Source organism: Sapajus apella, unplaced genomic scaffold (genome assembly GCF_009761245.1).
Source record: "Sapajus apella isolate SASKATOON/1434 unplaced genomic scaffold, GSC_monkey_1.0 scaffold14, whole genome shotgun sequence".
NCBI classification, from domain to species: Eukaryota; Metazoa; Chordata; class Mammalia; order Primates; family Cebidae; genus Sapajus; species Sapajus apella.
Window position 1 is genome coordinate 4,414,858 of NW_022436954.1, and position 21,621 is coordinate 4,436,478.

At 53.0% G+C, this 21,621-nt stretch overlaps 2 protein-coding genes across 5 annotated transcripts in view; both read left to right on the forward strand.

Annotated features, from left to right (window-relative positions):
* Positions 1 to 12,810, forward strand: part of SPTBN2 (spectrin beta, non-erythrocytic 2) — a 44,454-nt gene extending 31,644 nt beyond the window's left edge. For all 4 annotated transcript variants that reach the window (XM_032282720.1, XM_032282721.1, XM_032282722.1 and 1 more), the window contains 18 exons: positions 924 to 1,187; positions 3,385 to 3,609; positions 3,867 to 3,956; positions 4,274 to 4,534; positions 4,633 to 4,763; positions 4,996 to 5,200; positions 6,101 to 6,475; positions 7,491 to 7,735; positions 7,831 to 7,969; positions 8,555 to 8,639; positions 8,886 to 9,082; positions 9,733 to 9,875; positions 9,964 to 10,039; positions 10,125 to 10,175; positions 10,401 to 10,621; positions 10,880 to 11,053; positions 11,608 to 11,650; positions 11,951 to 12,810. In XM_032282720.1, the coding sequence (XP_032138611.1) occupies positions 924 to 1,187; positions 3,385 to 3,609; positions 3,867 to 3,956; positions 4,274 to 4,534; positions 4,633 to 4,763; positions 4,996 to 5,200; positions 6,101 to 6,475; positions 7,491 to 7,735; positions 7,831 to 7,969; positions 8,555 to 8,639; positions 8,886 to 9,082; positions 9,733 to 9,875; positions 9,964 to 10,039; positions 10,125 to 10,175; positions 10,401 to 10,621; positions 10,880 to 11,053; positions 11,608 to 11,650; positions 11,951 to 12,184 (3,159 nt within the window). In that variant the 3' untranslated portion in view covers positions 12,185 to 12,810. The remainder of the gene's footprint in view (positions 1 to 923; positions 1,188 to 3,384; positions 3,610 to 3,866; positions 3,957 to 4,273; positions 4,535 to 4,632; positions 4,764 to 4,995; positions 5,201 to 6,100; positions 6,476 to 7,490; positions 7,736 to 7,830; positions 7,970 to 8,554; positions 8,640 to 8,885; positions 9,083 to 9,732; positions 9,876 to 9,963; positions 10,040 to 10,124; positions 10,176 to 10,400; positions 10,622 to 10,879; positions 11,054 to 11,607; positions 11,651 to 11,950) is intronic.
* Positions 12,811 to 20,435: 7,625 nt separating this feature from the next.
* The window catches only part of LOC116554681 (RNA-binding protein 4B), an 18,608-nt gene continuing 17,422 nt past the window's right edge, over positions 20,436 to 21,621 (forward strand). The window contains exons 1-2 of the mRNA XM_032282727.1: positions 20,436 to 20,568; positions 21,236 to 21,619. Of these exons, the coding sequence (XP_032138618.1) occupies positions 21,248 to 21,619 (372 nt within the window). The 5' untranslated portion in view covers positions 20,436 to 20,568; positions 21,236 to 21,247. The remainder of the gene's footprint in view (positions 20,569 to 21,235; positions 21,620 to 21,621) is intronic.

The following is a 21,621-nucleotide window of genomic DNA, read 5'->3' on the forward strand; positions in this document are numbered from 1 at the left end:
CCATGGAAGAAGAGGTGGGAGAGAAGCCCTGCAAAGCCCTGACCACCAATGCGTGTGCTTTGAAGTGTAGATTGTGCTCAAGGTTGTGAAGCTGCCCAAGCAGTGCTAGCCTTTGATGCCCTTCATCCTGCAAGGCCACCTGCAAAATGGCTGGAAGGCAGTGTCTGGGTACCCCTAGAAGCAGACCCTGAGACAGTGGTTCTAGGGAGGTGATCCTGGGAAGCATCAGTAGGGCAGTGGAATGATGAGGAGGGACGGAATTCATGCCAGCTACCCCCATGGGCAATGGGAACCCAACCCTCCTGGGGCACTCCGGGGATAGTATAGATAGAACACAGAACACAGCACTCTCAGCTATGGCGCAGGATGCTGGGTATTTATCCAGCAGCTCCTTGTCTGTCGCTGGTTGAAGGCTGCTTCTGGGCTCATTAACTCTGGCTCTTCCAATTTGCCTTCCATGCAGTTCAAGAGAGCACAAGTCCCTCACTGCCCCAGACACAAAAATCCTCAAGCAGAAAAGCTGGAAGTGGGGAAACCAGGTGGGACTCACTTGCTGTCATTGAAGTGAAGAGCAATGAGTTGAGAAACACAAAATGATAGTAAATAATTCAAATCAACGTGCAGCATAGCGCCAGAAGCCATGGGCACTGAGGAACCCAGACTAAAGAGAGATTGCAAGGGCTTCTTCGTCGAAATCCTGTTTGAGCTGGGCCTTGAGGAGTGCGGTTCATCAGCAGTGAGGGAACAGCAGTTTAAAAGGGATTTTAAACCTCTGAGAAGAGCATGTCAATGAGAACACACAGGGACTTGGAATTATTCCCCACATTTCAGGTCTCTACTGCCCGTAAGGCCCCTGGTCCGCTCTCAGCCTCTGAAGTTCAAGCTAATTTGGGCACTTTTACATTCTCTGTCCTGCAATCCAGGAAGGGCGGGAGCTGACTCTCCAGAAGCCAGAGCTGAAAGCCCTGGTGTCAGAGAAACTGGGGGACCTGCACAGACGCTGGGACGAGCTGGAGACCACCACCCAAGCCAAGGCCCGCAGCCTCTTTGATGCCAATCGAGCTGAGCTGTTTGCCCAGAGCTGCTGTGCCCTGGAGAGCTGGCTGGAGAGCCTGCAGGCCCAGCTTCACTCAGACGACTACGGCAAGGACCTCACCAGCGTCAACATCCTGCTCAAGAAGCAGCAGGTGTGCTGGGGAGCTTTGATGGGGATGGTGAACAGCATAAGAAAGGAGGGGTCTGCAGCTTTCAAGATTTGGGAGGCCAGCTAAGGCCTGGCAGATAACACCTTCAGCAGCATTTCCTAAAGTCATTTCTCTGGGCAGCCAGTATCAGAATCTCTAGGTATATGTCTCAGTCAGGGTTAGAGTTAGGAGACAGACCCACTAATAATTTGAAAACAAGAGCTTCAGTAAAAAGAAGTATTAATTAGTCCAGTCGTGGTGGCTCACACCTGTAATCCCAGCACTTTGGGAGGCCAAGGCAGGCGGATCTCTTGAAGTCAGGAGTTCAAGACCAGCCTGGCCAACATGGTGACCACCATCTCTACTAAAAATACAAAAATTAGCCAGGCGGCGTGGTGCATGCCTGTAATCCCAGCTCCTTGGGAGGCTAAGACAGGAGAATGGCTTGAACCCAGGAGGTGGAGGTTGCAGTGAGCTGTGATGGTGCCATCGCACTCTAGCCTGGGTGACAGAGTGAGATTCCATCTCAAAAAAAAAAAAAAGTATGAATTAGTAAAAGGTGGTAAAGAGCCCTCTACAGCAGGGGTCAGAAAATTTTTTTCAGTAAAGCACCAGATAGTAAATATTTGGGGCTTCGTGGGTCATAAGATCTCTGTCACAGCCCTTCAACTCTGCCCTTGTAAAAGCAGCTGTGGATTATATGTAAAATAAGGGTTGTGGCCAGGCGTGGTGGTTCACACTTGTAATCCCAGCACTTTGGGAGTGGGCAGATCACTTGAGTCCAGGAGTTTGAGACCAGCCTGGGCAACATGGTGAAACCCCATCCCCACAAAAAGTACAAAAATTAGCCAGGCGTGGTGGTGGCATGTGCCTGTAGTCCCAGCTACTCAGGAGGCTGAGGTGAGAAGATTGCTTGAGCCTGGGAAGTCACAGCTGCAGTGGGCCGTGATGGTGCCACTGCACTCCAGGCTGGGGGGCAGAACAAGACTTGTCTCAAAAAATTTTTTCAAAAAGAGGTGCAGCTGTGGTCCAATAAACACTTTATAAAGATAGGCAGTGAGCTGGACTTGCTGGTCCCTGCTCTAAAGAATATAGAATGAGGGCTGTGCACAGTGGCTCACACCTGTAATCCCAGCACTTTGGGAGGCCGAGGTGGGCGGATCATGAGGTCAAAAGATCAAGACCATCCTGGCCAACATGGTGAAACCCCATCTCTACTAAAACTACAAAAATTAGCTGGGTGTGATGGCACGTGTCTGTAGTCCCAGCTACTCGGGAGGCTGAGGTGGAAGAATTGCTTGAACCCGGGATGCAGAGGTTGCAGAGTCGAGATTGCACCACTGCACTCCAGCCTGGCAACAGACCGAGACTCTGTGTCAAAAAAAAAAAAAAAGAATACAGAATAAGAAGTGTAGGGAGAGCTACTACCTGTGGGATCAAGGAGTCCCCCAGGAAGTAGCAAGATGGCTGAGTCTCAGACCTCCTCAGAGAGGGCAAAGACCCACTGAATGGCCTGGAAATTTTCTGGGGTGTCACAGGCCAGAGCAGGTCTGAAACCAGAAAGCGAAGGCTGGCCAGCAGGAAGTGGCCACTGGAGTGCAGCAAAACTTGCCAGAAAGTGACAGCCACCGGATCTCTTGGACACTGACAGTTGAGCTGTAGGAGGAAGGACAGGACCCTGGAAGGGTGGAACGCCCCTCATCCTCTAGGCACTGTGGTGTCCCTCGACCGCCCTCTGCTGACAAGGCCTAGCATTGCGCCCATTGGCAAAGGAGGAATGTTTACAGGGACCAGTTCCTATGTCTCTAAAGCAGGGCCACGATGGATTGGGGATGAGACCATCAATTGGTAACAGGCACAGTTATCATACTACCATGGATTTTTTATTTCAATCTTTTAGATTCAGGTGTGTGTGTGCAGGTTTGTTATAAGGGTATATCGTGTGATGCTGAGGTTTGGGGTACAATTGAACCCATCACCCAGGTAGGGAGCACAGTACTCAGGGATTTTTTCAACCCCTGCCTTGGGTTCTTGTGTATATAAAGTTGGAGAACCACTGATCCAGCCTATGAGGGGTTGCTCTCCCTGGGGTGAGCCACCGTGCCAAGCAGCCACAGTGGGCTTGATAGAGACTGGTATCTCTGCTGGGTGTGAAGGCGGAAATGCAGAGCTAACAGGCCCTTCTTCCTCATGGTTGCAGATGCTGGAGTGGGAGATGGCTGTGAGAGAGAAGGAGGTGGAGGCCATCCAGGCCCAGGCCAAAGCGCTGGCCCAGGAGGACCAGGGTGCAGGGGAGGTGGAGAGGACCTCGAGGGCCGTGGAGGAGAAGTTCAGGGCCTTGTGCCAGCCCATGCGGGAACGCTGCCAGCGTCTACAGGCTTCTCGAGAGCAGCACCAGTTCCACCGGGACGTGGAAGATGAGATTGTGAGTCACTGAGGCCAAAGACAGCAAGCTTTCCAGCCTCCCTCCTGTATGCTGTGGAGATGCCAGCAGGGCTCTTTTCCCTCTTCTCTTTGGCATTAACAATCTCCCCTCTAGGGAGACTTGGGGATGCCCCCCAGAACTAGAGATGGCTGTTCCCTACACATGCGGCAGTAGCCCCAGGTGTCCCCACTCCCAGTAACCAGTCCCTGGTGCTTGCCTTGCCCTCTGGGCCTCCACTGACCCCCTTTCTCTTCCAGTTGTGGGTGACAGAGCGGCTGCCCATGGCCAGCTCCATGGAACATGGCAAGGACCTGCCCAGTGTCCAGCTTCTCATGAAGAAAAACCAGGTGAGGCAGAGACTGAAGGCAAAAGAGAAGCTCCCAGCAGCCTCCCCAGACTTGGACGTGTGTTTTTTAAGACCAGGCCCCACCTCCATGTTGAGTGCAGTCCTGGCTTCAGTGGCTCTCTCTCCTCCCTCCTTGGGAGGGTGGGTCCTCTCAGTGGGAGAGAATGAGGGCTGAGGGGCATTACCATCGCATTCCTGGGCTAGGAGAGGAAGCAGAGGACCCAGGCAGGAGAGAGGCACAGGGGTGAAGCGTGGTCTCCGGGAGCATGTGAGGCTGGGGAGGCCTTTCAGCATTTTCTCTTCTGTGGCCGTGGGCAGACCCTGCAAAAAGAGATTCAAGGCCATGAGCCCCGGATCGCGGACTTGAGGGAGCGGCAGCATGCGCTAGGTGCAGCCGCGGCGGGCCCAGAGCTGGCTGAGCTGCAGGAAATGTGGAAACGCCTGGGCCACGAGCTGGAACTTCGAGGGAAGCGACTCGAGGAGGCCCTGCGAGCCCAGCAGTTCTACCGCGATGCTGCTGAGGCAGAGGCCTGGATGGGTGAGCAGGAGTTACACATGATGGGCCAGGAGAAGGCCAAGGTGAGGGCCAGGGCAGAGCCCGGGGTGCGTGGCCAGTTCTGCCCTCCCCCAACCCACTTCATGATGTCACTGTCCCCTCCCACCATCCCTTCCCCCAGGATGAGCTGAGTGCCCAGGCAGAGGTGAAGAAGCACCAGGTGCTGGAGCAAGCCCTGGCCGACTACGCGCAGACCATCCACCAGCTGGCGGCCAGCAGCCAGGACATGATTGACCGCGAGCACCCAGAGAGGTGGGCCCACTGGCAGCCTGGCTCAGCCTTGGGGAGGAGCCGGCTGCAGGAACAGGAAGGTGCAGGGAATGTGGAGCTTTCAGTGCTGTGTGCGTGGAGCCTTCTAGAAAGCTGGAGCTCAGGGATTGGACAAGCTGTTGGGAAACTCAGAGGGACAGGGCTCCACAGAACAGGATGGAGGTCAGAGCTGCATCCCTTGAGTCCCATGGTGCCTCCCCAACTCTTCCTGCAGCACGCGGATATCAATCCGCCAAGCCCAGGTGGACAAGCTGTATGCTGGCCTGAAGGAGCTAGCGGGAGAGCGGCGGGAGCGCCTGCAGGAGCACCTCCGGCTGTGCCAGCTCCGCCGCGAGCTGGATGACCTGGAGCAGTGGATCCAGGAGCGAGAGGTGGTGGCGGCCTCGCACGAGCTGGGCCAGGACTACGAGCATGTAACTGTGAGTATAGGGAGGACACCCAGCTCAGATCAACCATGGGAAGAGTGGAGGACCCACGGGGAGACTAGGACCTCATTTCAGGCAGAGCACTGGGGGGAACCGGGCAAGACCAGGCTGGGAAGGCACTGTCCTCCTGGTTTGGAAGTACGTGATTTGAAGAGGCCGGGCATGATGGCCACACAGTGGCTCACACCTGTAATACTAGCACTCTGGGAGGCTGAGGTGGGAGGATTGCTTGAGTCCAGGAGCTCAAGACCAGCCTGTGAAACATAGTGAGACCCCATCTCTACAAAAAAAAAATTTTTTTCATTAGCCAAGCATGGCGGTACATGCCTATAGGCACACCTACTCAGGAGGCTGAGGTGGGAGGATCTCTTGAGCCTGGGGGTTCGACACTGCAGTGAGCTGTGCTCATGCCAGTGCACTTCAGCCTGGGCAACAGTGCAAGACCCCCTCGCTAAATACATATATACACACACAATTTGAAGAATTGTGCAGAAAGGAGACATGAAACTGAGCTGCGGCAAGGGCAAATAGGAAATTATCATTCAAGCTTTTTCACCAGAATTCAACAAAACAGGGTGCAATCCCTGCCACAGTTCAGGGGCTTGGATCCTCAGTGGTACAGAAATATGGACCATAGTTAGGGTATCCATGTCTGAGGCTTGAGGGTCCCAAGCACCTCAAAACGGCTTTGCTGGGGGTGGAGGGAGTCCATCAAATGCAGGGTCAGTGGGAAGCGGCTATACCTGGTCCTTAACCCGAGGGAAGAAACCTGTCCTGCCCCCTGGCCGGGGGAGAGAGGTGGGATCTGAGTTTGGAGTAGAGGATTTGCTCCATCAGGCAGGGACCACATCCCCAGCATCATGGCATGGTCTGTCCATCTGCTTCCTTTACCAGATGCTCCGAGACAAATTCCGAGAGTTCTCCCGAGACACGAGCACCATTGGTCAGGAGCGTGTAGATAGTGCCAATGCTCTGGCCAATGGGCTCATTGCAGGGGGCCATGCCGCACGGGCCACCGTGGCCGAGTGGAAGGACAGTCTCAACGAGGCCTGGGCTGACCTGCTTGAGTTGCTGGACACACGGGGTCAGGTGCTGGCCGCGGCGTATGAGCTGCAGCGCTTTCTGCACGGGGCACGCCAAGCCCTGGCGCGGGTGCAGCACAAGCAGCAGCAGCTTCCAGACGGGACTGGCCGTGACCTCAACGCCGCCGAGGCCCTGCAGCGCCGACACTGTGCCTATGAGCACGACATCCAGGCCCTCAGCGCCCAGGTCTGACCCAAGCATGAGGAAGTAGGGGAGGCTTAGAGGAGGCCATGGGGGATATGCCAGGGAGGGTTCTCAGGAGCTAGGGCAATGCTTAGAAATGCTGGGAGGATGTCCCCCTTTGGAGGGCAATTTCGAGATGAAGAAATTGCACCAAGAAAAATCTCTGGTTGGCCTGGCACAGTGGCTCATGCCTGTAATCCCAGCACTTTGGGAGGCCAAGGCGGGCAGATCACCTGAGGTCGGGAGTTCAGGATCAGCCTGACTAACATGGAAAAACCCCGTCTCTACTAAAAATACAAAATTAGCCAGGCATGGTGGCATATGCCTGTAATCCCAGCTACTTGGGAGGCTGAGGCAGGAGAATCACTTGAACCCGGGAGACGGAGGTTGCAGTGACCTGAGATAGCACTATTGCACTCCAGCCTGGTCAAGAGTGAAACTCCATCTCCAAAAAAAAGAAGAAAAAAGAACATCTCTGGCAGGGGACATCTAGTGTATTCACACTTTTAATGACAAGCCCCCTTCAGAGTGATGTCTTCAGGGGTTCCCAGCAGCCAGGAGACTCTTCATGCTGCTCTGAATTTGCCTGTTGGTGCTTCCCAGGCTTGAGCTCTAGGCCCACACTCAATAAGCACAGATCCTTCCCTCAACCACTGAAACCCATCAGTCACCTCCCCCAACCAGCCTGGCCTGAATCCCCTCTTCAGGCTAAGTGTCTCGTTCTAGCAATCTCCAAGGTCCTTCACATCCTAGACAGGCTTCTGAAAAGTTCAACTGGCCAATGGCCCTTTTCCAGACCCTTCCCCCAGTTAAGACCAGGTACCCAGATGAGACCTGACAGGGCAGAGTGTGTCCAGGCACCTGCCTTCATCTTTCCCTGCACACCCGCCCTCTGGCTCCTCCCCCTGCCTCTTTGGCTATGAGGCAGGCAGGAGGTGAGAGCAGCAGCCAGGACTGAGGCAGGCTGCAGCTCCTTGGAGTCCCCTGCGCTGCCTGACTCTGACCCTGGGCCCTACAGGTCCAGCAGGTGCAGGATGACGGCCATCGGCTCCAGAAGGCCTACGCTGGAGACAAGGCCGAGGAGATTGGCCGCCACATGCAGGCCGTAGCGGAGGCCTGGGCCCAGCTTCAGGGAAGCTCTGCCGCCCGTCGGCAGCTGCTGCTGGACACCACGGACAAGTTCCGCTTCTTCAAGGCTGTGCGGGAACTGATGCTCTGGATGGATGGGGTCAACCTGCAGATGGATGCCCAGGAGCGGCCCCGGTGAGAAGCCCAGGACCCAAGGCCTCCATGGGTTGTGCAGCTGGGAGGTGATGGGGCTATGGGCGATGGGTGATGCTGTTTCTGCCTTCTCCCAGGGATGTGTCCTCCGCGGATCTAGTCATCAAGAACCAACAAGGCATTAAGGCAGAGATAGAGGCCCGGGCGGATCGCTTCTCCTCCTGCATCAACATGGGGAAGGAGCTGCTGGCCAGGAGTCACTATGCAGCTGAGGAGGTGGGTGAGGCCTGGGCGGCTCGGCCATCCTCACTGTAAAGCGCTGAACACTGACTTCTTGGCGGCTTTCTGCTTCCTCTCATTCTCTCTTTGCAAGAAATCTTTCATTCTCTCCCCTCAGTGCTGTTCAGGGGTTTCCCACATTCTGGAAATCTCTCCCCAGATCCGGCAGCCTCTTGACATCAGAAATCACTGGTCCTGGGCTGGGTGCAGTGGCTCATGCCTGTAATCCCAGCACTTTGGGAGGCCTAGGCAGGTGGATCACCTGAGGTCAGGAGTTTGAGACCAGCCTAGCCAACATGGTGAAACCCCATCTCTACTAAAAGTACAAAACTTAGCTGGGCGTGGTGGTGGGCACCTGTAATTCCAGCTACTCAGGAGGCTAAGGCAAGAGAATTGCTTGCACCCAGGAAGCAGAGGTTGCAGTGAGCTGAGATTATGCCATCTCACTCCAGCTTGGGCAACAAGAGGGAAACTCTGTCTCAAAAAAAGAAAAAAAGAAATTGCTTATCCTCCTGAATGACTCCCCAGGGGCCCTGGAAAGACCTCACATCCTGGTGCTAACTCACATCTCTGCCCCTCCAGATCTCAGAGAAGCTGTCTCAGCTGCAGGCACGGCGCCAGGAGACAGCTGAGAAGTGGCAGGAGAAGATGGACTGGCTTCAGCTGGGTGAGCCGCTGAGAGGGCCCCAGGCCCTGTGGGGAATGGGGGGCATTCTGCACCCTGTGGTTTCCAGAGTAGGTGAGACCAGGATCCCTGGGTGTGGAACTCACAATGCTCAACCTTGGCGATGCCTGGCACAGCTCTGGAGCAGTAGCTTTCTCTGTGTCCCTGTTCTTGAGGTTGCCATGGCCACTGTGCCCTGCCTGTGCCCACTCTGACCCACCATCTTCCTGTGACCCCTGATCCCACCAGTTTTGGAGGTGCTCGTGTTTGGAAGAGATGCAGGGATGGCAGAGGCCTGGCTGTGCAGCCAGGAGCCGCTGGTGCGCAGTGCTGAGCTGGGTTGCACAGTCGACGAAGTGGAGAGCCTCATCAAGCGGCACGAGGCCTTCCAGAAGTCAGCAGTGGCCTGGGAGGAGCGATTCAGTGCACTGGAGAAGCTTACTGCGGTGAGGGACACAGGACCCCAGATGCCCACCCCAACCCACTCCCCCATGCTTACTCCTGCTTGGAGAAGACACGTCTTCTTCTCCCACTGCACTAGCAGATCCCAGATGTGAGCTGAGAGTGCCGTTGTCCCCGCACCTTTAGGAGGCATAGTTCCACTGGGTGATGCTGAGACACCCTCTCCCGCTTTCTTTCTTTTTTTTTTTTTTTTTTTTTTTTTGAGACGGAGTTTCACTCTTGTTACCCAGGCTGGAGTGCAATGGCGCGATCTCGGCTCACCTCAACCTCCGCCTCCTGGGTTCAGGCAATTCTCCTGCCTCAGCCTCCTGAGTAGCTGGGATTACAGGCACGCGCCACCATGCCCAGCTAATTTTTTGTATTTTTAGTAGAGACGGGGTTTCACCATGTTGACCAGGATGGTCTCGATCTCTTGACCTCGTGATCCACCCACCTCGGCCTCCCAAAGTGCTGGGATTACAGGCTTGAGCCACCGCGCCCGGCCTCTCCCGCTTTCTTATCCCCACCATCTTCTTGAGTTCTGTTCTCCTTTTATCATATTTCATCAAACGCGAGTTGAGACTTCAGCTCTCCCTGTCTCCCTGGCCCTCTTACATGAGACCTTCTACACAATGAATGCAGCATTTTTTGACAGCTAGAGGAGCGGGAAAAGGAGCGAAAGAGAAAGAGAGAGGAGGAGGAGCGGAGGAAACAGCCGCCTGCTCCCGAACCCACAGCCAGTGTGCCTCCAGGGAACTTGGTGGGCAGCCACACAGCTCCTGACACCACCTGGGACGGGTGAGAGCCGGGACACCTGGGGTAGGAGGAGGAGGCTGAGCCCAAGCCACCCAGGGACTAATGACTCTGTTGATTTTGGTCATCCCAGAACCCAGCCGCGGCCACCGCCATCCACGCAAGCACCCAGTGTAAATGGAGTCTGCACAGATGCAGAGTCCTCACAGGTGACCCCACTCTCCCCCTGCACCCCCATCGGAGCCATAGCCCCCCTACCATCACACATCCTCTTACAGGTTCTTGTCCTTGCAGCCCCTGCTGGGACAACAGAGACTTGAGCAGAGCAGCTTCCCTGAAGGGCCGGTGAGTTCCCCTGCAAGTGTGGGTGTCATTAACTGGGAGGCAAAGGAACCAAAAGGGGCGGTGAGCTGGGGTGAGGGAGTACTGGGGATGGGATGGGAGAGGGCAGAGGCTCACAGGCAGCTTGGAGGCAGGAAGATCAACTCCTGGACACGGAGCTAGCTTCCTGGTACCCAGCTTAGGGATCTTGCGTCCCATCCTTTGACACTAACACTGATCTTCCCCCAGGGACCTGGTCCAGGGGACGAAGCCAATGGGCCCCGGGGAGAGAGGCAGACCCGGACTCGGGGCCCGGCCCCGCCTACGATACCCCAGAGCAGGTCCACCGAGTCAGCCCATGCTGCCACCCTGCCACCTAGAGCCCCAGAGCCGTCTGCCCAGGAGCAGATGGAGGGGGTGCTGTGCCGCAAGCAGGAGATGGAGGCCTTCGGGAAGAAGGCTGCCAACAGGTACCGCCTCTCCAGAGCCTGGCCTCTGAGGGGACTTCCCCAGAACCTCTGCCCAGGTAGAGGGAGGGATGCCCTTTAGAGTATGTCTTCTGGGCAAGGGGTAGGACTTGCGATCAGAGCAGGACCTTAGGAGAGGACCAGAGGGTGTGAAGACCATGGGCCTAAAGATGGGAGCAGAACTGGAAGTTCTAGGACACCCAAGAGGGCCCCAGGTGGCACGTGCCACCAAGGCCGGCCAGTCAGCACCATGTCCCGCAGGTCCTGGCAGAATGTGTACTGTGTCCTGCGGCGTGGGAGCCTTGGGTTTTACAAGGATGCCAAGGCAGCCAGTGCGGGAGTGCCATACCACGGAGAAGTGCCTGTCAGCCTGGCCAGGGCCCAGGGCAGTGTCGCCTCTGATTACCGAAAGCGCAAACATGTCTTCAAGCTGGGGTAGGAACAGGGAACGGCTCTCTCGGCATGGGGAGGGGCATTGGGAGTGAACACAGATGAGCCATGAGTCAGTTCTAGAGGGAGGGGTGTTCCCATAAGGAGCCCCTGAGTGGAGTAACCAGGCCAGCCACTTGGAGACTGTGTAGATGAGAGAGGGGGATTCTGGTTGTCTCCCCACCAAAGGGAGCAGGAGAACCAAGACCCAGTCCTGATGGCTGATGACATCAAGGTGAAAAATTACCCAGGGTGGGAAATCCAAAGGCAGGGACATGGCAGGACCTCCAGGGGCCTGTCCCTGCCTCCAGCAAGCAGCTGGAGCAGGAGGCCCAGGCTGGGGCAGAAGTGAGCTCCCTGTACCTCTGTGGCCAGTCAGAAAGGATGTGCTTCTGCACAGTCTGGGGAGCCTGGAAAATGTGCAGAGTGTGTCTGGTCTGGCTCTGAGGGCCACAGCCAGATGCCTCAGCCCAGTGTTGGGTCATGATTGTGCACTCACCAGCAGCAACTTGGCAGACCTGGAATCTCAGCTCTGCCCTGTGGCCTCTCTCTCCCAACAGCTTACAGGATGGAAAAGAGTATTTATTCCAGGCCAAGGATGAGGTGAGCTGTCCTCTGTGATCCTCTCTGTCCATGCCATTCCAGAACCTTCCAGCTGCAGACTTCCCTTCCTTCCCTGTCCTCCCTCTTTTTCCTGGTCTCATCCTTTGTGGTAAGACAGCATGCTAACCGGATGTGTGTGATGGCCACACCAGGCCGCACTCCCTGTCTAAGCCGGCCGCGTTCTCCTAATGGCATGAAACAGCTCGCTTTCTCTTCCTCCTCTTACACTTCCCTGCTGTCCACTGCGGCCACCCCAGCACAGCGTCCTTGAAGCTGACCAAGGGTTTTTCCCTCCTGCAGGCAGAGATGAGCTCGTGGCTACGGGTGGTGAACGCAGCCATTGCCACTGCATCTTCTGCCTCTGGAGAGCCCGAAGAGCCAGTGGTGCCCAGTGCCCCCCGGGGCATGACCCGGGCCATGACCATGCCCCCAGTGTCACCTGTCGGGGCTGAGGGGCCTGTTGTGCTCCGCAGCAAGGACGGCAGAGAACGAGAGCGAGAAAAACGCTTCAGCTTCTTCAAGAAGAACAAGTAGTCAGCGGGGCAAGGTCCCAGGCCAGCTCCCTCCCTCTGTTCAGGAAACTGCCAGAGACTGTCGACAGGGACCACCCTCTTGTCAGGACAACTGCCTGCTGCTAGGGTCTGTTGCCAAGGTCAGCCCATCACCAGGAACTGTCAGTGGGGACAAGTCCATGTTCTCAAGGGCAGCCCTTTTCTTCTGCTGTTTAATTCCAGACCAGTGGTGGAACCCAGGCAACCCCCTCTCCCACCCCCGCCAACTTCTCCCTTCTTGCCCCCGCCTTGTGCCTCTGTCCTTCACCACGGTGGAGACAGTGGTGCACCCTCAACATAGGCCATGTGGGGAGTGGCTGCCCCACCTCAGGGTCATTCTCCCGCCACAGGGAGGGCACGAGCCTTCTGCCTTCTGGTTCCTGCCCCTGGGACCAGCCAGGAACCTCTCAGAGATGAAGCAGGCCCTGGGGGCAGGGGTGCCAGATGACACTCAGAGGTGCAGGAGCCTTCCCTCCCCACCCCCACCCTCTGACTCCAGCTGCCACTCAATCTCCAGCTGCTCTCAGTGGCTTCCAAGGTGTGTTTGGGGACAGCCACCGCCTTGAGTCTGGCCAAGGAGGTGATTAAACAGCTCAGCTTCTCTCACTGCCTCTGGGTTTTTTTGCTTTCCTGACCACAGCCTCTCTGCCCAAGCCCATGTCCTCTCCTTTGGTTCTGGTCTCCTGCATCTCATGTTTCCACTCTGCCCCAGCCTCCAAGCTCTTGAAGACTCAAAGCTCTTGAAGTCCAAGCTTCCCGGACTCAGTCTCGTTTCCCTGTGACAGTGACCTCCAGTGTGCTGGGTTGACCAATGCCAAGCCTCTTTTTAGACCAAAGTAGTTCACCATGGGTTGGGATGATGTCAACAAGCAGTATTCATGTTGAAAAGCAATGTGTGACTCCTGGCCTGGTGAACGGTTTTCTTCACTCGTGATTCTCTAAACTGTTTTCAGATTGGAAGACTGGGAAGCACTGTTCCAGCCCCCAGCTAGTCTCAGCTGCTGCTCAGCCCAGGGTTGGAAAGTTGAGTACACAGCAGGGGGGTTACTGCCCCCACTTGCCGTCTGCTCTCCAGTAGATCAAGGAAGCTCAGACAGGGATCAGAGAAGTGGCAGGTTCCAATAAACTGACCAACAGAATGAGAATGAAGTCACCCTGGGAAGCCATGAGGTGACTATAGCCCAGGTGTGTAAATACACACACAGAGGAGAATATATATAAATATATATATATATGTATATATATATATATTTTTTTTTAAGACAAAGAGTCTCGCTCTGTCCACCAAGCTGGAGTGCAGTGGCATAATCACAGCTTACCACAGTCTGAACTTCTGGGGCTCAAGCAATCCTCCCACCTTAGCCTCCTGAGTAGCCTGAACCACAGGCACATGCCACCAAACCCGACTAATTTTTTTTATTTTTTGTACAGACAGGGGCCTCACTGTGTTGTCCAGGCTGGTCTCAAACTCCTGGAGCCAAGTGATTCTCCCATCTTGGCCTTTCAAACTGTTGGGATTACAGGCATGAGCCACCATGCCCAGCTGAGACTGTCTTCCAGATCTGGTGAAGTACTTAGAAAGGAGCAGGTGGCTTCTCTTTTGTCTCTGGCTTGGCAATTGGAGGTTTCAGAGCAGGGTTTGTCTCCAGATGTTGATGGAAGTGACCAGTCCTTGGTGGCCTCCCACAGGAAAAGTTGTGTTCTTCCATGTTTCCTCTACACACAGACAACCGTTTTGCCAGGAAAGCAGCCCCATCTTTAGTGTCATTGACCACGGGCCTGACTGTCATCAGTCATGACAGAGTTGGGGGTGTGCGGGCCCAGCGCAGCCCAGAGTGGGCTCCAAACTTGACACCCGGTAGACCAGAGCACCTGCAGGGTAATCTCCCCCTTACTATGGGTAGATTTACTGTTCCACAACCAACAGGTGGATGCATGTACCTAGAACAGTCTGTTGTGGGAATAAGTGGAATAATCCATCAGCACTACACAGGCATCTTCTCTTCATGTACACCTGTAAAATCTCCACTGTTTGAAGAGACAGTCATACCTTGGGGTGGGTGCTCGGGGAATCTAGGTATTTGCACTCAGAGGTGGCAAGCCTGAGGGGTTGAAGGGAAACAATAATTGGAAATGTTAGAAATGTATATGGAGAAATTAATGGAGAAATGATCATTTTAACGTGACATGTAAACAGGGCAGCCAGTTGAAGCAGTCTCGCAGAAGGCAGGCATTGTGAACAGAGGTGAGACTGAAGGCTCCAAGCAGCACCTGCATACGTGAGGCAGCTGAAGCACTTTATAGCATGATTACTTAAGGACAGAACATAGAAGAAGGTAAGCCTAGGGTCAGGAAGTAAGTCAGAAAACACCGTCGGTTGTGAGCAGAAAGGAAAAAGAAAAAAAGCTCCAGGAAAGACAACAGGATGGAATGGGGTGGTGAGGGATATGAGACAAGTTAGACACAAAAATACAATGAATGCGGGCACCACAAATCAATGGAGAGAGATGGCCGGGCATGGTGGCTCACACCTGTAATCCCAGGGCTTTGGGAAGCTGAGGTGAGTGGGTCACTTGAGCTCATGAGTTCAAGACCAGCCTGGGCAACATGGTGAAACCCCATCTCTACAAAAATGAGCCAGGCATGGCAGCACATGCCTGTAGTCCCAGCTACTTATGAGACTGAGGCAGGAGAACTTCTTGAACCTGGGAAGCAGAGGTTACAGTGAGCCAAGATCATGCCACTGCACTCTAGCTTGGGCAATAAAGTAAGATCCTGTCTCAAAAAAAAAAAAAAAGAATTATGTAGAGAAAAATATATTTGCATTCTTACTTAACATTACCTATAAGAGTGGACTTTAGGTCTATGCTGTCCAAAGCTGCAGCCACCAGCCATGAGTGGCTACTGAGATGTAGCCAAACCAAGTATGCCATGACTGTAAAACACCAGATGTCAAGCATGGAAGAGGACAACAACTTTAAATATCTTAATGTTTATATCAATTATGTGTTGAAATAATATTTTAGATATATTGGGTTTCAAAAGTATCATTAAAGTGAATTTCAACTATTTTGTTTACTTTTTTCATGTGCTTGCTGGAAATTTTTAAATTATATATGTAGCTTACATTGTATTTGTATTGGACAGCACTGCTCTAAATGAGATCCAGATCTAAATGCAAAAGGTAAAAAACATAATGTTAATAGGCTGGGCTAGGTGGCTAATGCCTGTGGTCCCAGCACTTTGGGAGGCCAAGGCAGGCGGATCACCTGAGGTCAGGACTTCGAGACCAGCCTAGCCAACATGGTGAAATCCCGTCTCTACTAAGAATCCAAAAATTAGCCAGGCATGGTGGCACATATCTGTAGTCCCAGCTACTCAGGAGGCTGAGGCAGGAGAATCATTTGAACCCGGGAGGTGGAGGTTGCAGCGAGCTGAGATCACGCCACTGCACTCCAGCCTAGGTGACAACAGTGAAACTCCGTCTCAGAAAAAAACATAATAGAATAAAATGTTGGATAATATCTTGTGACTAGCGGGGGCTACAAAGGAACATCTTATACAAAAGTTCAAAAGCAAGCCACGTACAGTGGCTCATACCTGTAGTCCCAGCACTTTGGGAGGTGAGACGGAAGATCACAAGCTCAGAAATTCAAGACTAGCCTAGGCAACACAGCAAAACCCCATTTCTACAGAAAAAATTTTTTAAAATTAGCCGGGCATAGTGGCACCCACCTGTAGTTCCAGCTACTTAGGAGGCTGAAGAGGAAGGATTGCTTGAGCCCCAGAAGTCAAGGCTGTAGTGAGCCATGATCACACCCCACTGCACTCCTGGGCAACAGGCTATTCAAAAAAAAAAAAAAAAAATTCAAAAGCACAGCTTTAAGATAGAAATTAATTTCATTGCCCAAAAAATAAGGATTTCTGTTCAATGAGGGACACCATGGACAAAGTTAATAATTAGTGGAATGAGATATGATACTTGAGACCAGTAAGAGATTAATATCTAGAATATACAAAAAAGCCCTAAAAATCAACAACAAAAAGGACCCTGCAACCTGAAAACAACAATGAGCAAAAGATATGAACAGGAAATTTACAGAAGCACAAACTTGAAAATTCAAGAGGCCACCTGTAACCCTAGTATACTGGAAGGCTAAAGTGGGAGGATCACTTGGGGCTAGGTGTACAACTAGCCGAGGCAACATAGTGAGACCTCATCTCTACCAAAAACAAACAAACAAAAAAATTAGCTGGGCATGTAATCCTAGCTACTTGGGAGGCTGGGGGCTGCGGGCTTCAGCATTCTGAAGCAGGAGGATCATTTGAGCCCAGGAGCTCAAGGCTGCAGTAAGCTATGATTGTGTCACTGCACTCCAGCCAAGACCTTTTCTAAAAAAAAAAAAAAAAAAACGTCAGGTGTGGTGGCTCACACCTGTAAGTAACCCCAGCAATTTGGGAGGCCAAGGTGGGTGGATCACCTAAAGTCAAGAGTTCGAGACCAGCCTGACCAGTATGGTGAAACCCTGTCTCTACTAAAAATACAAAAATTAGCCAAGCATGGTGACGCGCTCCTGTAATCCCAGCTACTCAGGAGGCTGAGACAGAAGAATTGCCTGAACTCAGGAACTGGAGGTTGCAATGAGCTGAGATCACAAAAGACTCCATCTCAAAAAAAAAAAAAGAGAGAGACAAGAACAAGAAGTGATGCTTAAAATCATTAGTGACCAGAGAAATACAAATTAAAGCAACAATGAAATATCACTTTATATCTATTAGACTGACAAAAATTAGAAAAGTGGATATGTCAATCATTGGCAGGGATGTAGAGATACAAGGCCCCTCATGTACTGCAGGTGGAAGAGTATGCTGGTGTGGCTTTTCCAGAGAACAATTTGTGCTACTTAGATAGGTTTCTTTTCTTTTCTTTTTTTTCTTTCTTTTTTTTTTTTTCTTGAAAGAGTCTCTGTCACTCCAGCTGGAATGCAATGGCGTGGTTTCAGCTCACTGCAACCTCTGCCCCCTAGGTTCAAGTGATTCTCCTGCCTCAGCCTCCTGAGTATCTGGGACTACAGGCGCATGCCACCACACCAGGATTTCATCATGTTGGCCAGGATGGTCTGGAGCTCCCGACCTTGTGATCCTCCCACCTTGGCATCCCAAAGTGCTGGGATTACTGGTGTTAGCCATAGCACCCGGCCTAGACAGATGCGTTCTAGATATCCTCTATGACCCAGCAATCCGCCTCTGGGTTTATATCCCCCCAAATTCTCAAACAGAATTAGGGCACATAGTTAAGCATGTTCATTGGAGCCTTGTCTATTTACTTATTTATTTTGAGACGGATTATCTCTCTGTCACCCAGGATGGGGTGCAATGGCATGGTCTCGGCTCACTGTATCCTCCACCTCTCAGGTTCAAGCGATTCTCCTGCCTCAGCCTCCTGCGTAGCTGGGGTTACAAGGTGCCCTCCACCATGCCCGGCTAATTTTTGTATTTTTAGTAGAGACCAGGTTTCACCATGTTGGCCAGGCTCATCTCAAACTCCTGACCACATGATCTGCCCACCTCTACCTCCCAAAGTGCTGGGATTACAGGCATGAGCCACCGCGCCTGGCCACAGCCTTATTTATAATGACAGAGGGCTGGAAGCAACCTGAGCGCCCTATGCCCAGAGATGAACAGGTACAATATGTGATTGTACACCACGGAGTACTGCGTTACTCACTAGTTAGCTATCATGAAGCAACATAGCCCTTAGTGGAAAAACAGTAAGGCACAATGAGCTATACAACTCAAAAAACACTATTTACATAATTTATGCAAATGTACCATGTTTAAGTCCAGATTAGAAGAAATAAACTGTAAAAACACATTTGTAACAATCCAGGAGAAATTTGAGCATAAACATTAGATGATATTAATATAGGATAGTGCTATTTTAAATCAGAAACACATAGTAAGCCAGGTGCAGTGGCTCACACCTGTAATCTCAGCATTTTGTGAGGCTAAAGTGGAAACATCTTGAGCCCAGAAGTTTGAAACCAGTCTGGCAACATAATGAGACACCCCCATCTCTACAACGAAATTTTAAAAAGTAGCTGGATGTGGTGGCCCTTGCCGGTGATGCCAGCTGCTCCAGAGGCTGAGGTGGAAGGATTACTTGCGCCCAGGAAGTCGAGGCTACAGTGAGCCATAATGGTGTCACTGCACTCCAGCATGGGTGACAAAGTGACACTCTGACTCAAAAATAATAGTTAAGAGGCCGGGCTCGGTGGCTCAAGCCTGTAATCCCAGCACTGTGGGAGGCCGAGGCGGGTGGATCACGAGGTCAAGAGATCGAGACCATCCTGGTCAAAATGGTGAAACCCCGTCTCTACTGAAAATACAAAAAATTAGCTGGGCATGGTGGCGCATGCCTGTAATCCCAGCGACTCAGGAGGCTGGGGCAGGAGAATTGCCTGAACCTGGGAGGCGGAGGTTGCGGTGAGCTGAGATCGCGCCATTGCACTCCAGCCTGGGTAACAAGAGCAAAACTCCATCCCAAAAAAAAAAAAAAAAAAATAGTTAAGGGCCAGGCACAGTGGCTCACACCTGTAATCCCAGCACTGTGAGATGCCAAGGCAGGTGGATCGCTTGAGGTCAGGAGTTCGACACCTGCCTGGCCAACATGGTGGAACCCTGTCTCTACAAAAAATACAAGTCAGCCAGGTGTGGTGGTGCATGCCTATAGTCCCAGCTACTTGGGAGGCTGAGGCAGGAAAACGGCTTGAACCTGGGAGGCACATGTTACCGTAAGCTGAGATCTCCCCACTGCCCTCCAGCCTGGGTGATACAGCAAGACTCTGTCTTTTAAAAAATTAAATAAAAAAATTAAATAAAATTGGAAGGACAGTGCCTCTTCTGAAATGGCTGAGAAACAAAAAGAACTCAGGGAAAGAACATATTCAAGTAGCTGGGGTGGAAGAGGGCAGCCTGGGGAATGTGTGCCTGATAATATTAGAGAAGCCGTTATGGAGCCACTACAATGGGGAATGGTGGCTGACAATCTGTCTGGCAGGCTCTACTAGGAGATAAACCCAATTCATCAATCTCCATAAACTGCTATGCTTTGTTGGAAGGTGACAGTGGGGAATCCGCCTAAGCCTTTTTTTTTTTTTTTTTTTTTGATACCGAGTCTCGCTCTGTCACGCAGGCTGGTGTGCAGTGGTGCGATCTCGGCTCCCCGCAACCTCCGCCTTCTGGGTTCCAACGATTCTCCTGCCTCAGACTCCCAAGCAGCTGAGATTACAGGCGCGCGCCACCACGCCCGACTGATTTTTGTATGTTTAATAGAGACGGGGGTTTCACCATGTTGGCCAAGCTGGTCTTGAATTCCTGACCTCGTGAGCCGCCCGCCTCGGCTTCCCAAAGTGCTGGGGTTACAGTCGTGAGCCACCGCGCCCGGCCCATCTAAATTTTTTACCGCCAGGAGGTGCCCTTGGACCACAGCTGAATTTTGAATGCTCGCGTGTGTTGGGAAACTCAGTTACGTAGATTTCCAGCTTGGTGCGGACGAGGAGACCCTGTCCCACCCCAAAACTGGGACCTCACTGGGCCTCTCCACCAAATATTCCTCTATTGTGCTCACCACAGACCAGGACTGTGACGGACACACAATGAGAGAGAGAGAACCAGCCCACGGGCACTCATGAGCAAACAAAACATGACTAAGCGTAGCCTGAGTAGCAATGCCAGGTTATCTTTCTGTCCCTTGGTTCTCAGTTTCCGTACCAATAAATAACACGTCTGCAATAAAAACTTTAATGTTTAAAGCTCTACAAAACAATGCCTAGTTTTGCTTAAAATGTGGCGCGCCTGTATTTCTCAAATGTTGCCCCAAGCTGCCACAGAGGCCGGCCAGCCGGCTACGAAAGCCCCTTTTTAGGGCACTCAAGAGAGATTACCCTTTGTCATCAGCACCCCGCCCCCTCAGAGGGCCCAATAACGCGACCCACTGTGATGGCGAGTGACTCCCCCGGGCCTCCACTTCTCTAGACAATGGTGGCGTCCAGAGCTGTTCTGACGCAGGAGTAGCGACCACTTCCAGGGTAGTGATTGGCTGGCTGGGGCTGACGGCGGGCTGGCCTCCGCGGAGCAGCAACGCCACCAGCAGGCCCCGCCCCCGTGCTGCGCGGTCATTTGCATGCAGCTTCAGGATTGGCCACTTGGATCCCGCGAGGCGAAGCGGGAGGAAGCAGTGCGCACTCACGCGTGCGCGAGCTGGCGCGCGAGAAAGGGCCCGGTAGCGTCGAGGCTCGAGCGGCTGTCGCCATTTTGTAGGGTTCGCTCTGACGCGGGAGCCGCTGCCGCCGCCGCCACCCGGAGGTGCGAGAGGTTCTTGTGTGTGTGATGTGGGGAGCCTGGGGGCGGGCTGGGCCAGACCTCCTGGAGACAGCGTGGTCCGGATTTGGTTTTCACATTTTGCTGCGGGAAGTCCGGGAAGACAACGGGAGGAGGCGGGGCCGGGTCTCCGGAAGGAGGCGGGGCAGGGGTCGGGTCGAGCCTTTGTTGGGGCGAAGGAGCTGGAGGGTGGGCCGCTGGGAGACGGGTAATTGGTCCCGGTTTGGGGGAAAGGGGACTTCTTTCTTTTTAGGGTATCTTGAAAGGTGCTAGCGCACGTAGGAGAGGCACATAGATTTCCCTCCAAAACCTTATTAGCAGGCGCGCTGCGATAGATGTTCCTTGCTTTTGCTTGGGCGTTTCTCTTTCCTCATTTTAAGACATGGAACAGCTAATTCTGGTATTTACGCTCCATTTCACGGAGATGATAGACTGCTCTATGCATGCTGACCCTCGACCTGCTGTTTGCATGTCACACATAGCTCGCACTCCTCAAGAACAAACCGCTCTCCCTCTATTGAGGAAGAATAGCAAATGTCTATGTGAGGGTCCTTAAGGCGTAAGAACTTTGGAGGAGTAGACGAAAATGCTGCAGTGCCCCAAAATTTCCCCCCACACCCCTGACTTTTGAAATCTTGTTTTTCTCGCCCAGGCTCTTGTCAGGATGGTGAAGCTGTTCATCGGAAACCTGCCCCGGGAGGCCACAGAGCAGGAGATCCGCTCTCTTTTCGAGCAGTATGGGAAGGTGCTGGAATGTGACATCATTAAGAACTACGGCTTTGTGCACATAGAAGACAAGACAGCAGCCGAGGATGCCATACGCAACCTGCACCATTACAAGCTTCATGGGGTGAACATCAACGTGGAAGCCAGCAAGAATAAGAGCAAAGCTTCAACCAAGTTACACGTGGGTAACATCAGCCCCACTTGTACCAACCAAGAGCTTCGAGCCAAGTTCGAGGAGTATGGTCCCGTCATCGAATGTGACATTGTGAAAGATTATGCCTTCGTACACATGGAGCGGGCAGAGGATGCAGT